Source organism: Apteryx mantelli, chromosome 7, assembly GCF_036417845.1.
Source record: "Apteryx mantelli isolate bAptMan1 chromosome 7, bAptMan1.hap1, whole genome shotgun sequence".
Lineage (NCBI taxonomy): Eukaryota > Metazoa > Chordata > Aves > Apterygiformes > Apterygidae > Apteryx > Apteryx mantelli.
The window spans coordinates 29341489-29354318 of record NC_089984.1 but is presented as its reverse complement, the minus strand read 5'-3'; the positions used below and the strand labels follow the sequence as shown (position 1 = coordinate 29354318).

The 12830-nt window shown below is 56.0% G+C and overlaps 1 protein-coding gene across 1 annotated transcript; it reads right to left on the bottom strand.

Annotated features, from left to right (window-relative positions):
- Positions 1-5127: 5127 nt before the first annotated feature.
- FGF8 (fibroblast growth factor 8) lies at positions 5128-12830 on the bottom strand. The gene is made up of 5 exons (XM_013957640.2): positions 12799-12830; positions 12674-12710; positions 10365-10545; positions 6476-6582; positions 5128-5415 (listed from the first exon to the last, which is right to left on the bottom strand). Exons 1-5 carry the CDS (start codon positions 12828-12830, stop codon positions 5128-5130), a joined length of 645 nt encoding a protein of 214 aa, XP_013813094.2.

Below are 12830 nucleotides of genomic sequence, written 5' to 3'. Positions count from 1 at the left end.
CGCAGCCGGGGCCCTGCTGGCACCAAGCAGGGTGCAGGGCAGTGCTGAGCCCTCTTCACTGGCAGAATGAGACCTGCCGGCCCATGGAGCGAGCCAGTTTGATCTGGACTGACTGTGTGAGAGCAGAAATATGGGATCCCCCACTGAGCCCCTGAGCATCCCTGTTTCTGGCTATAAACCCCCTTCCAAGGAGGGGTCTTTAGAGAGTGCGGCCAAGATGATCCACAAGCTGCGGCCATCCCCCGCCCCCTCCCCGAGAGGAATTGCTCTCACACAAATGAAATGTGTGTAATTAATGGGCAGGGGGCTGGACAGGTCCGAGATGAAAGCGTTTCCTGGACTTGTCCTTCATTTGCATGGTATCAGAAGCTGTTCAGAAGGTGTGACTTTTCCCACAGGGAGCCCTCAGCTCGGTGGCACAATAAAGCCAGGACTTCTTACCCAGAATTAATTAAAGGAGGGGGATGGGGATGGCAGGGAGATGTTTGAAAGCTGAGCCTCATGCAATAAAGAAACACCCCGGTCCTTCTTCCCAAGCTGGGGCATGCCCAAGAGGGCCCCGTCGAGCCCCATCCCCGCTGTGGCACCGTGCAGCCCACCCTACTTAGCGGGCATCTTCCCCAACCAGACCTGGCGGAAAAGTTCCCGTGGGTTGGCTGTGTGGCGAAGATCAACAGTGTTTATTTCTTAAGGGAGGGGATGGGAGTAGAAACCGTGTCGCAAAAAGTTTGGGGCTCAGTGGGTCAACGCTGGTGCAGTGGGGGACCACAGCCGGGCAAGGGCTCTGGGACCTCACCAGCGCACGCTCCAGCTCCCCTGTTTCGGCTTTTCCATATGCTCCCTGCACTGGCAACCTGGAGCCCTCTTCTTGCCACTTTGACTTAGTGCTACCCACCTATCTTTCTTTTTCAGAGTCATTTTTGACCTGAAAATAGTTCTTCTCCCTCCCTGACGTTGCCCCAGCGTGTTCAGACAACGTAGGCATATTTCCTCCTACCCCACACTTGCTGGCTGGACCAGCCGGGCTTCCCAGTCCCGTCCAGTGAGGCAGACTCTCCTGACCATTGCTGTGCTCCAGGCCTCTTCACTCCTCCTGCCCTGCCTGTGTCCAAATGGGACCGTGCAGCAAAGTCCTGTATGCACAGGAAAGTGCATGCACCCCTGTTTAAAGCTCAGGACCAGGCAGTCACCCGTACGCAAACAGCTGGGGAAGTTGTCTCCTCCTTCATCCGCCAGCTCCCTCCGGGCAGCCAGTGACAGTGAGGGGACTGCAGGGTGATACCATGAGTGGTGGCAGTAGGGATGGGCACTTCCCTGTCATGAGGAATTTGCTAGTTCAAGGTTCATCCTTGCCACCCTGCTGGCTCCCCCATCCCAGCTTCCCAAAACCTCCCTGGGGGAGACCTGGAAAGCTAGGCAGTTCCTCCTCCTCCCCACTACCCAGGAGCGGAAGTTTCTCCCCAAACACCCGTGCTAAAAGCATGAGCTAAGGGAAGGAAATGCCCACCTCCAAAACTTCCAATCCCCAGTGGTTTCCTGAGTCCAGCCCTTGCACGGTGTCCTGCAGCTCCACGATTTTTAAGCTTGGTCCACACACACTCATCTCCTGTTGATGTAGGAGGTGGGAAGCATCTCCAGTTCCCTGGCACTCATGAGGGCTGATGCTTGACCCTGTACATTCCACCAGCAGGCAGGGTTTCCGCAGCCCTCATGCCTGGGGGAACAGCAAGAAATATTGGAGACCATCCCCGTCTCTGCATGGGTGGTGGGAGCTCCCAGCACCGGTGCACATGCACCCAGCACCTTATGGGGCCCAGGCTACTGGGAAGGGTGCAAGCTGCCCCAGCCAGGCCAGGGATCAAGCAGTATCAGTGCAGGGACAGGGTATGAGGAGTCATTAATTAATTCACTTACTCATTAACTAAGTAGCAGGGGGCTCTTTAATCTTCCAAGCAAAGGCAAAACAACATTTGCTGGTTGGAAGCTGGGGCTAGACAAATTCAAGCAATAAACAAAGGCCCAAATTGTAGTGCTCCTGGGCAGTATGGTAACCCCAAAGCCTTTTAATGAAAAGCGGCTAATTAACCATGGGGCGAACTTACCTGGGAAAGCAGGGGGTGCCTTCCCAGGAGCCAGGCCTGGGCACCTTTCCCAAAGGCAAGCTGTGGCAGATGGCACGAGCTGGGGGACAGCACACGGTGAGGGGTGGCAGCGAGGACACAGGCAGTGTCCAGCCCCGGGCTTGAGCCCTCGCATCCCCCCAGCCCCGGGATGCCGGTGGCCCATGTGCTGGCTGCCTGCTGCTCCCGGGACAGGACGCCAGCCTGGTTGGGGGCTGAGCACCCGTGCCGTCCCCTTCCTGCACCGTCCCCTTCCCACCGGTGGGGACGTCTGCTGACCTGCATGGAGCCAGTCCTACCACCCTCACCTGGAGCAGCAGTCCAGCATCAATTCAGCCAGGGTTCACAGAGCCATTAGGAAAAGCAATTAGACAAATTAATGAAAGAAAAGCACCCATTAAGGACTATCAAACACCATCTCTGACCTGGGAAGGGCCAGGAACCATTCACTTTTATTCCCTGCAGCCTGGAGACCACAGCTTGGGCTTGTCCCAGGCTGTCGGCTCCGGGCTTCTCCAGCCCGTGGGTCCCTCGAAGGATGGCCAGGCAACGCCCTCCACTTTTATCAGAGCTGTCCCCTGGTGCAAGCATCACCCACGGCCTCCGTGGGACATCAGTGATGCTCAGACATAGAGCAAGGCCCAGCACTCAGCCCCTGGAGTTTCCTTCTTGAAATTAAGGATATATATTGGCAGCTCAGCCCAGATCATGGCACATCAGCCCGGCCTGCAGCATCGACCAGGGGATGGCTCAAACCCAGGCCCCGCAGACAAGTCCCTGCCCACGCGTCATCCTGGGCCTTGGACACCCCACGATGGTGGCAGCACCAGCAGGGCTGGCGCGGGGGGTGGTGAGACTTTCGCCCCAGGAGCCTGCTCCACTTCCGCACTTTATTTGTTTTTTTTAAACATATTTAACGATTCTGTTCTTGCATCCTTCCATATCTGGCTAAAAACACAATATGCCTGCTCTGCACCAGCACCGCTCCGGGAACCCTCCGTCGGTTCCCGAGGGCTGCTCAGCCCCAAGAAGGGGACAAGGTGGTCCCTGCTTTGAGCGTGGGGGCAAATTCCCCTGCAGGCTCCTCAGAGCAAGAGCCAGCACCGGAGGCAGGGATCCAACAGCCTGTTTCGGTTTACATGGCACCGAGCGCTGCACAAAAGCTGCCTCTAGGCTGAAGGGGAGCAGAAACGGGCTTGCTTTTGGAAAGCCTAAACCACTGGTCCAGGTCAAAGCTTTGGCTCCATTACAGTATGTCCTGGCTCAGCCTAGAAGGAGACTGTCCCCACAGGGCAGGGAGGTGGGGTCCACCCATTAAACAGGGAAGTTGCTGCAAGGAGAAAAACAAAAAAACAAAAAAACCCACATGATTTCCACAAGACCCAGCTGGGCCTGCGGTCCTGAGGCATCCTCCCACGTCCCCTCTCAGCCCCATCCTGCACCTCTCCATCCTTCAGCCTCGCCATCCCCGGCCCCTCCCTGGAAAGCAGGCAGGCTCGTGTAGACTAATACAAATTTTTAATGCACATATTAAATAAATATTTCAATCATTTAATATTAAATTTGTACACAACCAAAAAAAAATCCTCAAGGAAACAAAAAAAAACCCCCAAACAATCAAAAAGATTGGATGAAAAGTCACCCCTGGTTCTGGCTCCTATCCAGTGTCTTTGTTTGCCCTCCCCGTTAAGGGTAATTGCTTTAACCCTTCGGAGAGAGGCGCAGTCCCAGGGCAGCGTGTTCAGAGCCGGCCTGGCTGGGGATCTTCAGTCAAAAGATTTGATGGTTCCTTTTCTTCTTTTTTTTTTTTTTCTTTTTTTTTTTTTTAAATAGAAAACTAGGATTCTGTCAAAACAGAAATTTTTAAAGAAAACCACCCCTTTCCTAGAAGGAAAGCAGGCAGTGTTTCTCAGAGAGCAAACCTGAAAGAGACAGCTGAATGTTGAAGTATCAACCATAAACTGAGTATTATGACAAAAAAAAAAGCCCCAAATGGCCACAAAGTGATTTTTAAACATTTTTTCTTTTTAATCTGAAGGATGAAAATTTCCATCTGATTGATAGAAAATAAAAATAAAAAAAATAAAAAACAACAATTTTTGGTGAAGAGTTCACTTTTTCCATATGGAAAAAAAATACCAGTAACCAGCCGGCTCCATGGCAGTCATCACCTACCGCCTCACCTTAGTAGCTTAAAAAAAAAAAAAAATGCCAAGGATGCTCTTGTGGGTAAGAGGTACCAAGTCAATTCAGGACTTTCTCTGAGGCGTCCATCACCCCGTCCGCTCCTGAGAAAAAAAAGTGGAGTTGGGAAGCCAGCAGTGTTTTCTGAAGGATCCAAAGAGCTTCCAGCAACCCCTCACTCAGCTCAAGAAATAGGTATGTTGGAGGAGGGAAAACATTCAGTGGTCCTAACCCGCAATGAGTGCTGTGGTCAGCCCCGGTCAGGCAGCCCCCGCACATCCACGGAGGCTGGGAGAGGGACCCAGGAGCCCTCCGCCGCCTCCCAATTCATTCCCCTCCCCTTATTCGCTGACCTCTCCGTCTTCTCCAGCAAGCATTAGTTCAGTTCATTTAAGTATCGTCACTGCTCTCAGATTTGGACATGATTTTTTTTTTTTGCTTGTTTGTTTTAAACGGCGATTTTTTTCTCTCTTTTCCCCTAGAGCTACAAAAATACAAAACAAAAACGCGACCCCAAACAGACTAGAACATTTCTAAGCGAAGGGATGTTCCCCCCTTCACAAGTCTTTGAACATTTCATTTCTTTTAAAGCTGGAATACAAAAATAGAGCCTCTCTTTTCCTTTTTCTCTTTTTTCCTTTTTTTTGTAAAAACAAAGCAAACCCCCAAAGTTATCAATGACTAGAGCAGGTAATTTTTTTTTTCCTTCCTTCCCCCCCCCCCTTTCTTTCTCTTTAATAACCGTATAGGAAAGTCTCTACATATAGTCCGAGCTCCTAGGAGAGTCCTCCAGCGAAAGGCGAGGGCAGGGCCGGCGGGCAGGTCAAGGGCCGGCCCTGGCGCTGGAGTTTCTAGTCCTTTTACTCCTCCGGTTGAAGGGGTAATTGAGGAACTCGAAGCGTCGGTGGGGCTCGGTGGTCTGGTGGCCCTTGGGAAGCCGCTTCATGAAATGCACCTCGCGCTGGTGCTGGCGGGTCTTGGAGCCCTTGCGCGGGCGGCCCTTGCGGGTGAAGGCCATGTACCAGCCCTCGTACTTGGCGTTCTGCAGCGCCGTGTAGTTGTTCTCCAGGACGATCTCCGTGAAGACACAGTCCTTGCCTTTGCCGTTGCTCTGAGCAGGACAGGGAGAGATGTTTCAGCATGGGGGGCTCGGCCGGGGGGGTTCTCCTCGCCACCCCGAGCTGGACAGGCTGTGGGGGGGAGTCGGTGCTTCTGGGCACCTTTCCCACCTCTTTCCCTACAGGCCAGAATTGTCCCAGATCCACTTTTTCTTTGAAAGCTGCCATCCTCCCACCACCCTCTGCCCATCCGAGGGAGAGCGGCCACCGCAGGCGATGGGGACAGATGCTACCCATCATGAGCTCATGTCCCTGGTTGCTGCCAGCCGACGCCGTCCTTGGACTCCAGGGATGCTGGGCACAGCCAGCACCGGCTGCAAGCCACTGCGGCACTCAATCTGGCCTTGGTTCCCATTGCACCCACCGCGGGACTTCAACCCGTCCTAGGTGCTCCTATCCTTCCCACGCCATGGACTGGGTTCCCCCACCCGCATGACCTCAAGCAAACTCTCTCCATCCCTGGGGCAATTCTCCCACCTGTCCTACCCCCCTCAGGGTGCTTAATGCAGGAGGGGAGTCAAGGGGCCGGGGATGCAGAATCCATAGGGATGATGAAGAGCTGCCCACAGATGCTGGGGTGGCCAAGGCACCTAGAGCATCCCAGTTACGCAGAGCGGCGAGACCAGGGAGGGGACGCATGGTGGCCACACGGTCTGTGTGACCAGCCCCGAAGCACCCGCGATGGCAAATGCTCTCGGCAATTTGTCGCCCCACGGGGACGGCGCAGGTCCCCCCGCCGCCGCCCCCGGGGAGGGAGCGCTGCGGCTCGGAGGGAGCGTGACTAACGGGCGCGCGGCGGGGCCCGGCCTCAGGGCCGGCCCCACGGAGCATCTTAACATTCCTGCCGCTTGTACCATGTAATCGGGGAGAATAGCGGAGCAACCCGCCTATTTGTTCGGGGAGATAGGAGGAACGCGCCCCACGCGGCACCCGCTCGCCCCTCCTCGCTCCCCCCCTCCCCTCGCACCGCCTGGGCGGCCGCGCGGACTCGCCCCCCATCCCAGCCTCCCCGTTCTGCCTTGGAGGGATGCCGGCTGGAGCCCCCCATCCTACCTTGCCGATCAGCTTCCCCTTCTTGTTCATGCAGATGTAGAAACCCGTCGCGGCCCCCTTGATGCGCACGCGGCTCCCGAAGGTGTCCGTCTCGACGATGAGCTTGGCTGGCGAGAGCAGCGGGGAGGAAGGAGAGGGGGAGAGGTCACAGGGGCTCCGGCAGGCGCAGGGATGGGGACCCGAACGGTGCCGACGCCAGGCAGCGCCCTCCCCAAGGGCTCACGCCGGGCAGAGAGAGAAACGGGCCAAAGACAGCCCTAAAGCCAGGATACAAGGCTAAGAGCCAGCCTGGTCCCCTCTGCCCCGCCACTGCATCCCCACGTGACCTCGGGCAAGTCCCTTTGCCACCCTGCATGCCAGGGCTGCGGGAGGAGCGGTGACTTTGCAGCTGGCAGGGGAGGCGTGAAGGGTACGGCCACCCTTTTAATGCCTTTCACCTTTACGCGAGCCGAGAGGGCGTATTGATTTGGTCTCAGTTTTTTAATGGAGGCATCGATCTACTTCCGAAGGAGCTATGCAAATCGCCGGGTCGATGGGCCGCCTATAAATAGACCTGCCACCTTCCGTCCCCTGCCTCCGCCCTGGGAACCTGAGCCCCAAAGCCCATCGTCCCAGGGGACGGGGGAGGATGGGACAGGACAGCCTTGTCCCCAGAGACAGCTCCTCTCACCGGGAGGCCTGGAGCAAGCCCGGAGCGGGACGGCAGCTACCTGCTCGGGACTCAGAAGTGCCGCGCCATAGCCAAGCACCAAAGGCTGCCCCCGGCAATGCAAACCCAGCCGGCACCATCCCGTCCCGGCTGCACCCTCACCGCTGCCATTGCTTCTTGCCCAAAGTCAGCCCCTACCGCCTTATTCCTCCTCCCCGGCCGCTGCACGGGGGCTGCCCAGCTCCCTGGACCGCAGCTTGCGCGGTCGCGGCTGCAGCATCCCGGCTCACTCCCATGCCTATCCCGTGCTGCTCAGCCACCGGCACATCCCAACGGCAGCGGCACCCAGCCCCAGAGGCAGCTGCACTGCCGGGGCAGTGATTTGGCTCTGGAGCAGGTGGCTTTCGAAAGGCAAAAAGAGGATGAGGACACGCACAGGCTAAAAGGAACCTGAACTGCTCTCCAGGCCGGGAGCAAACCCTGCTGCCTCTCTCGTCGCCTGCGCAGCGTCTGTGCCCGCCCTGCCCTGATCCCACATCCCTCGCGCAGCATCTGCCGAGGGTGGAGAGGACGAGCGGTGCTCTGCAGCATCTCCCACCCCAAACTGCTCCCCATCCAAAGCCCCCATCCCCAGCCAGGCACCACCCGGCCTCGGAGCCAAGAAAATCGGGAATATTTTGGCCCCCGCCAGCCTCTGCACCAGGCTTCTCCAAAAGCAGCGAGCGGAGCCGCCGCTGCCCGTAAACGAAGCGCCGAGACAGGGACCCCCGTTTATTGGGGAAGGGGGGGGAATTGATCTCGGAGGCGGTAAAAGGTTTGAGGAGAATTGATTTTTCTTGCCGAGAGCAAGAGCGAGCAGGGAGGGAGGGAGGGAGGGAGGGAGGGAGGGAAGCGTGCGCGCAGGGGAGGCCGCGGGACCGGCGAGCACAAAACCCCGCTTTAAAGATGCACGTCGCTCCCCTTTCGGCCTTTTTCAGAGGGCGGCCGTGATTTATAGCCGGCGGCCGGGCTCGCCTCCCCAGCCGAGCGGGCCGGCTCCCGCGCCGCAGAGCCGCCGGGCCGGGGCCACCAGCCCGCGGCGCCCTAACAATGGGGACGGAGGACAAGGACAACCTGCCGCCGGCACCGGGAAACGCGCGCGGGCCGGCCGGGTCCCGCAAAGCCCGGATCCCCCCGGCCCCGAGCAGGAGGAAACCCAGCACACGGAATAAATGCACAAACCCGCTGGGGAAAAAAATAATAATAATAAAATAAAATAATAATAATAAAACAGGGCATCTCCGAGCTGCCTTGCGGAGAGGTTTAATCCGGATTACAGCCGCTTTCGGCTTGCGCCGCGGCTCAAGAGGGGCGAGCCCGGCCGCGCCGGCCATCCGCCGCTGCTTAGAATTAAAGAAAGTCGATCAAATATTGACAATTAAGACAGATAACCGAAACCGCCGGGCCCGATGTTAAGTCGGCTGTAAAAACGTCAGCGTGGGGAAAGGGGTCATCTGCAAGAATAAATCAAGCCCTTTTACACGCCCACCCAAAAAAATTAGATCAAAAAAAAAAAAAAAAAAAAACAGCATGAAGGGCCTGGGGAAGGGGGGCTCTTTTCCCCTCAAAAGTGGATTTCTAAATGCTGTTTTGGGGGAGTCCATTTTTTTCTTCTTTTGGGGCGGGGGGGAGTTTAACATTTTCAACTCTATTCTTTCACTTAAGTGACAGATTTATCCCACTAAAATTATGTTTCATGCTAAAACTTTGAAGGGAAAGTGGCTACGTAAATGCTGAAAAAATGCAGCGAGACACACTTGATCCCCCAACTGGACTGCGAAGAGGAGAAAGTATTCAGGAAATGTTAAAAAAGGTGAAAGTAAGAAGCGTTTTAATAGTTCTTCCAGACATGGGGGCCTCCCTAGAGATTCATATAGAACAATCCTGAACCTCTATTTTAACATTTACAGACTTGCAACTCTTTTAAAACTTTACATCTGAAAAACTGCTTGCTCTCTTTCTGCTTTAGATCAGTCTTCATTTTCCCCCTTAGTTCTTCAAATACTTAACCTTTTTTATTACATTTTAATAGAGTTTTTCAAGCCACTACTAGTCCCCTCCTTCTGGCCTTATTTAAACCTGGTCGTTATTTAAATATGCACTAACTGCCTTTTAAAATCCAGGCATCGTAGGTCTAAAACGAGATGAGCTTTTTTATGCTTTCACTCGGGAAATTAGCTAAAGCCCTCTCAATCCAGAGCTGCTCGAGGAGAAGAAGAATTCTTTTGGAAGATTAATGTTATATATACGGAATATCGTATACACGGAATCTAGGTTTCTCTCGAACTTTTAAAGATCCTCACGAAATTTTCAGCCAAAGGGGGGGAAAAAAAGGGGGGGGGGGAAAAGGAAGGAAGAAAAGTGTTTCTACTAATCTCCCCAAGCAAGAAAGGGAAATTGCAGCTAATACCAAAGAAAAACAGTTGCGATTCCTACGCGCAAGGCGCGCAGACGCAGGGAGCGCCCGTGCCAGGATCAGGCCGGCCGCCCCGGGCTCCCGCAGCCGAGCGGGACCCGCTGACACCGCTGACCCCGGGCAGCGCTTGGCCGTCCAAACGCGTCATTAAGGCGCGCGATCAAAGCCCGCGGACTCGGCGTGCCGCCCCTCCGGCGATGGGGGCGCCGGGGGATTTGGGGAGGGGGCGCGCGGCAGCGGAGGGGCCGGGGCGCTCGCGGAGCCCCCTCCGCTTCGTCTCTCGCCGCGCGCCGCCGGCGGCCGCTGCCTCGCGGACCCTCTGCTCGCTGGGTTTGTTTTGAAGAGGGAGGCGTCACGGGGGCGCGCAGGAAAACGCTCCTAATTTAGGGAAGGTTTCCAAAGCAGCAGTTCATCCTTGGGGGGGGGGGGGGGACTTGGTTTTGTTTTTTAAACTTTGGCTTTTCTTTCCTTTCCTTGGTCTCCAAGGTTCCCAGCCCCGCAAAACCCCGTGCTGAAGCGACGTGTGTCGCTCAGCAAGCGACACCCCCGAACCCGCCGAGGCAGGTGCCAAACACGACCGCGAAGGAAGAAACGGCTGGACGCCATCCTGCGAGCACCAGCCCCTCGCCTCGAGTCCCGCAGCCGCTACCGCTGACCCCTACGCTCTCCCTTCACGAGCCCGCAAGCCGAACGATTTTAATGATTTCTGGCTAACAAACAGGACGGAAATCATCAATCGCCACGCTGCGCGGCGAGCACCTCCCGCCCCCACCGCGTGTCCTTACCGTGCACGTCCCCATCCTCTGCCATCGCATTGATTTTCTTGTTGTCCAAGATCTGCACATGTTTCCCGCTGGTCCGACTGTACAGCTGGTAGGTACGGACGAGCCGCCGGCTGAGCTGATCCGTCACCAGGCTCTGCTCCCTCACATGCTGTGTAAAATTAGGTGGGGACTGAACAGTTACCTTTAGGAAATTAAAAAATATACAACGCACCATTACAATCTCTACTCCTCAGAGGGGCGAACGGGCTGAGCAAAGATCGCTGGCCTCCGGCCGGGTTTTACTCGGCAACTGGGCTGAGGCGGCGTGGAGCCAGCCTTGCCTGGTGCCGCGTGGTCCCTACCACGCCAGCAAAACCTCCTGAGGAGAAGGAGCATTAATCAACGGGAGACAGGAACCGGAGCCCTTTACCGAGCCGTGCCGGCTCCAGACATGCCCTAACCGGAGAGGCGCAGGTGACTCACTGGCCCCGCCAGGGCTCGGCGGTCCCGCTCGGCGCTGGAGTAACTCGGACGGGAGCCGAGGCTGGGCTCTGGAGGGGAGCCAGGGAAAAACGTACCAGGGGCAGCAGGTTTGCTCCCGAGGAACCGCCAGCGTCATCCCATGCCCTTCTGCCCTCTGCGGGAGCGTGCTGCCGCTCCCTCGGTCCCAGGCATACGCCCCAGCCTCTGCCCCGGCTGCTTCCGCAGCCACCCTTCCCCTGGGTCCCTTATTTCCTTCCAAATGCCCCACTTCTTGAGCTCTCTTTAAATACAGAGCTCACAGATAAGCTAGAGCTGGAAGGTATAAGAGATATAAGAAAACTGTGCCCTGGACTGGGTGTTCAGTGGCAGGAAAACCTAAGCATACTAACATGCCACGCATGCAAATACATCCCCTCGTCCGCAGCCAGCTGTTTGGTGCCTGCAGTAGGGTTTTTCCCAGCCCCGACACTTCAAACCCGTTAGCCTCAGACCAGCAGCTGAGCCCGTCACCTCCAGAACTGAGTCTGCCGCTCCTGCACTTAGGATCATGCGCTTTAAATGATTTTCACAACCAGCCAAACCTACTCCCCCCCGCTCAGCCCTGGCTCGCGAGCTTGCACAGAAGCCTTTTTCCCCCTCGTCTCAAATCCCTCTTTTAAGTCTGGAAAGTTTCGCTTCTCCCTGACATTTATAAAGATGTATTCTGAGCAAATGTTAGGAGATAGCTCCTTTCAACATCAGAAGGCTGGGACTACCCCCCGCCACCCCCACGTCAAATGGGAAGATTTCCTCCCGACTTCAACAACAACAACAGAAAACCCAATAAAAGCAAAAGCCGCTGCTCTCCCAAAGCTGACTTTATATAGATATCTCCCCTTGACAATGTCAACGCTCTCTCTCCCTCTCCTTCTGCATGTGCATGTGTGTTTCCTATAGACGGGTTTTGGATAATACAGCAGGATTCTCTCTCCGGCTCTGATGAGGGTACCATGTGGAGGAGAGGTCATTAGCCATGCTGCTATTTGGTCTCCATCTCATACTCCAAAATATTACAGCTATGTTTTTATACAACTGCTCACTCCCAGCTCTTCGCTCCTTTTGCTTTTGGGCTGGAAACTCGATTTTTTCCAAGTTAAAAAAAAAGAAAAAGAAAAAGGAAAACCCTTAGGAGCATTTTAAACAAAGCTTCTGCACCTGTGATCTCTAGGGGACAGGGGGGGCTTCACCCAGGGTTTGAAAGCACACCGCTCCCAGCGACGCGTGCCTGCTGGTATGCGGGTGTTGCACAAGCTCTGCCCGGCTGTTTAATCTATTCATGACACTTCTGTCTCTGGCGATACAAACCAGCGATGCTAAAGTCTGACAATTTTAAGCTGAATCAAAACCTACGCTTTTTAGTAAGGAAGGTGGTTTTTTTTTTTTTTCCTTCCCCCCCCCTCTAATTCCACTTTACTTTTTGGACAAGGCTGTGTAAGAAAACAACCCCAGACAAGAGGGAGGATCCACAGGGCGATTTGAGGGGTGGTGGCGGCGGAATCCTAAAACTGCTTAAAAATAGCGCGCCGCAATTGCTTAAAACCCGGGGCAGTTCCTGGCGCGCAGCTCGCGCCCACATCCCGCGGCCCGGGCTGCTCCCTCCGGCCGCGCCGCGCCGCTCCGCGCCGCCTCGGGCTTTCGCAGCCGGGCGACTTTTGTCTCCTGGGTTTTAAACTGTTCCTCCTCCCTGCCTGCCTCCCTGCCTGCCTGCCTCCCGAGCGCTCCGCGGCGGCGGCGGGCGCCCGACCGGCAGCTTTCGGGGCGGCCCCCCCTCCCCAAGGGGCGAACAAAGCCGGGCGGCGGGCACTTACCTGGGCTTGCAGGCAGAGGACGAACAAGTGCATTAACCTGGGAGCGGGGGAGAGAAAGCAGGAGAGAGGTGTGAACCGGGGGGCTGCGGGCCCGGGGAGGCAGGGCCGGGGCTGCCGGTACTCACACGTAGCTGAAGAGCGAGGAGCAGGGGTCCAT

Excerpts from the sequence above, each read along its gene's own strand:
- FGF8 (XM_013957640.2), bottom strand. The coding sequence starts at position 12,830 with ATGGACCCCTGCTCCTCGCTCTTCAGCTACGT. Across the intron at positions 12,711-12,798 it reads TCCTCGCTCTTCAGCTACGT|GTTAATGCACTTGTTCGTCC; the intron begins GTGAGTACCGGC and ends CCCCGCTCCCAG. Across the intron at positions 6,583-10,364 it reads AGAGGATGGGGACGTGCACG|CCAAGCTCATCGTCGAGACG; the intron begins GTAAGGACACGC and ends TGCTCTCGCCAG.